General features: G+C 45.8%; 1 protein-coding gene across 1 annotated transcript in view; it reads left to right on the forward strand.

The window, feature by feature from the left end:
- TAP2 (transporter 2, ATP binding cassette subfamily B member) overlaps positions 1-2,128 on the forward strand; it is a 16,585-nt gene extending 14,457 nt beyond the window's left edge. Inside the window, exons 7-10 of the mRNA XM_042783463.1 lie at positions 154-355; positions 536-695; positions 1,091-1,227; positions 2,006-2,128. Of these exons, the coding sequence (XP_042639397.1) occupies positions 154-355; positions 536-695; positions 1,091-1,227; positions 2,006-2,128 (622 nt within the window). The remainder of the gene's footprint in view (positions 1-153; positions 356-535; positions 696-1,090; positions 1,228-2,005) is intronic.
- The last annotated feature ends 1,484 nt before the right edge of the window (positions 2,129-3,612 follow it).

A 3,612-nucleotide genomic window follows, 5' to 3' on the forward strand; every position in this document is an offset into this window, starting at 1 on the left:
CCTCGGAAGGAAGGTTGGGCAATCCTACTTCCATAGTGATACTGCCTCGGAAACCCAAGGAGGGGTCGCTATGAGTCGGGGCCGACTCGACGGCAAAACAACAACAACAACAATGGGAAGATGGGGAGAGAGGTCCTGAGGAAGAAGTAGTAGGTTCCTAACTCTTCCTTGGATTCTCCAGGGGCTGTCCTTCACCCTTTATCCTGGTCAAGTGACTGCACTGCTGGGGCCCAATGGATCTGGCAAGAGCACGATTGCTGCCCTCCTGCAGAATCTGTACCAGCCCACAGGGGGCCGGCTGCTGCTGGATGGGGAGCCCATCTCCCAATATGAGCATCATTACCTGCATAGAAAGGTGAGTAGGGAGGGAGAAGAGGGACGGCACAGGAGAGAAGGAACATGTGCAGAGAGCATTGGAGAGTCCGTAAGAAGCAACACAAAGGGTCTGTTCTGGTGGAGGTAGGGGAGGCACACAGGAGGGTCTCTGTCATGGGGGCTTTACACACAGCCCTCTGACCGTGTCCACTCTGTACAGGTGGCTTTGGTTGGGCAGGAGCCTGTGCTGTTCTCTGGCTCTGTGAGGGACAACATTGCTTATGGGCTGGAGAACTGCAAGGATGAGGAGGTTATGGCTGCTGCAAAGGCTGCCCACGCAGATACCTTCATAGAGGAAATGGAGCATGGGATACACACAGGTACCTTCTGCAAATTATAAGGCTGCCCTTCAGTCAGATGAGAAAATGTAACTTAAGTATGGCATGAGGGTGGTCTTTCACAGAACATATTCCTGTAACTCCATGTTTACTACTTACCTGTCCTTTCTTTTATTCACACTTCCGCCTTTTCCCCAACACCGTGAATTTTCTAGCATCTTTCTTGTTCATGACTTTTTGTTCCCAGAAAGCCATATAGAAGTAGTGCTCTTCTCACACGGGCAGCCCCATTAGGTCCCCACCCCCACGACCTCCTTACACCTGACATCTCCTGACTGGTTCTTGTGGAAATACTAGTTGTGCACTTGTTCCTACTCGTGGTGAAGAATGTTGTGGCCACTTGTGTCTAAGAAAAGATGTTTCTTTGATTTCCTCAGACATAGGCGAGAAGGGAAACCAGTTGGCTATGGGGCAGAAACAGCGTCTTGCCATTGCCAGAGCCCTTGTGCGGGACCCACAGATCCTCATCCTGGATGAGGCCACCAGTGCCCTGGACTTTGAGTGTGAACAGCAGGTGGTGAGTGCTGAAGTCTGTGTGGGAGGTGCAAGGAAGTGAGAGACACGAAGTACCATGTTTGAAGGATCAACATATACAGAATTGGGCAGGAGCAAGATGAATGGCCCACTAATGGAAATATCGGTGCCTTACTAGGATTGAGGACTGAGGATGGAGAATGGAGTGGAGAATATGGTGGGAGTGGGGGCATTTCTGATTTCTCCAGTTGTGCTGGTGTTGGTGAGAGATAACAGCAGTGCAGACCTACCATTCTTTCCTACCTTTGCATGTTTCCCACCTTCTTTATTCTAAGCCAGAGTCCTTGCATGACACAAATAGTTAATGTGCTTGGTTGCTAACTGAAAGGTTAGTATTTCAAGTCCACCCAGAGACTTTTCAGAAGAAAGACTTGGTGATCTGCTTCTAAAAAGTCAGACATTGAAAACCCTATGGAGCACAGTTCTACGGTGTCACACAGTGGGGTCGCCATGAGTTAGAATTGACTCAACGGCAACAAGCAACACAACCTTTGCCTGGGTAGGGCAAACTGTTCACATGCTTAGCCACTAACAAAAGTTGGCATTCAAATCTACCTAGAGATGCCTTGGAAGAAAATCCTGGCAATCTACTTCTAAAAGATCAGTCATTACAAACCCTATGGAGGACAGTTCTCTGGCACACATGGTGTTGCCAACAGCAGCTGGTACTGGTTACCCTAAGCCACAAGAGATGGTGCTTAGTGGGATATGGTGTCCATATCCTATCTTTCTGAGGTATTGTGGTCCTCCCTTTTCAGATGCAGAACTGGAGAGCTGGTGGAAGCCGAACAGTGCTGGTGATCGCTCACAGGTTGCACACGGTTCAGAACGCTGACCAGACCCTGGTGCTCAAGCAGGGAGAGCTGCAGGACCATGCCTAGCTCATGGAGCAGCCTGCCTGGTGCTGCAGTGACAGCTGGAAGATTGAGGCCCCAAGGACACTGGGTCCTTCTCAGGGCCATCTCCACAGCCCAGGATAGCTCCTGCTTTGAGTTTCCACGGGGCTATGCCCTTGGATAGTTGTTCATGGAGCTGGAGCATGATGAGGTTGGGCCCATGTGAGCTTTCTGGGGATGTGGGGAGCAGGGAGGAGGGATACCACCTTATTTCTTTGTTTAACGGAGCTTTCTTTGCCTGGTGCCGAGTAGAGTATTGTGGCATAATAAATATATTTTAAATATGTTGTTTTTGTAATTATATCAACAGTACGCATGCATTTAGAAAATATAGAAAAGTACAAAGAAGAAAAAGGAAACTACTGGTTATTTCACCATAACCACCATTATTATTTTGTTAACTATCTTAAGAATTTTTTTCTGTTCTTTGAGACACATATTAAGCAATATAACAAATATTCATGAGGTTGCCTTTCTGTATCTGTTACCCTTTACTGTTGGTCTGATATTTTAGGGAAACTGGGGTATGGAGAGCTCTGGTGGCACAGTGCCTAAGACATTTGACCACTAACCAGAAGGTTCATGGTTCAAACCCACCAGCCACTTTGTGGAAGGAAGACAGGGCAATCAGCTTCCTTAAAGATTTACTGCCTTGGAAAACCAATGAGGATCACTATGAGTTGGAATTGAGTCAATGGCAGTGGGTTTGGTTTTTAGGTTTGGGGTATGGAGGAAAGACTATAGTTCCCCAATTATTTATTTGTTAATAATTACATTGATACTGTTACAGAGTTTTTTTTTTTAAATGGAATGCATAAAGATCAATATCCTAGGCATTAGTGATCTGAAATAGACTGGTTTTGGCCACTTTGAATCAAACAACTGTATGATCTACTAGGCCGGGAATGACAAATCGAAGAGGAATGGCCTGGCATTCATCATCACAAAGAACGTTTCAACATCTATACTGAAGTACAATGCTGTCAGTGATAGTGATAATATCCATACACCTACAAGGAAGACCAGTTAATACTACTATTCAAATTTTGTCCATAGGGTGGTTATGAGTTGGAGATGACTCCACGGCACCTAGCAGAAACAACAACATTGTAATTTTTAATATGTTTTAATATTACAAGTTTTAATATGCATAGGAACTATGCTAAATGTTTTTCATTGATTGCCCTTTTTTATTCCTTATCCACAACCTTATGAGATTGGTTATTACCATCCCCATTTTACAGTTGAGAAAACAAGCTCAGAGAGATGAAGCAATTCCCAAACTTATACAGTGGGTGGAGCTGGAGTTTGAATCCTGGCCTCGCCCCTGCAAGCTGTTGGTTAGCAGTTGAGTGCCTTGTTTGCACCATCTGCGGACTCCTATTAAACTCCAAGTGAAAACACCAAACCTGTTGCTGTGGATTTGATTCTGACTCATGGCAACTCTGTTACAAGGAAGAATTGCTCCA

This window comes from Orycteropus afer, unplaced genomic scaffold (assembly GCF_000298275.1).
Source record: "Orycteropus afer afer isolate SDZICR_OR568_19922 unplaced genomic scaffold, OryAfe1.0 scaffold01315, whole genome shotgun sequence".
Classification (NCBI taxonomy): domain Eukaryota; kingdom Metazoa; phylum Chordata; class Mammalia; order Tubulidentata; family Orycteropodidae; genus Orycteropus; species Orycteropus afer.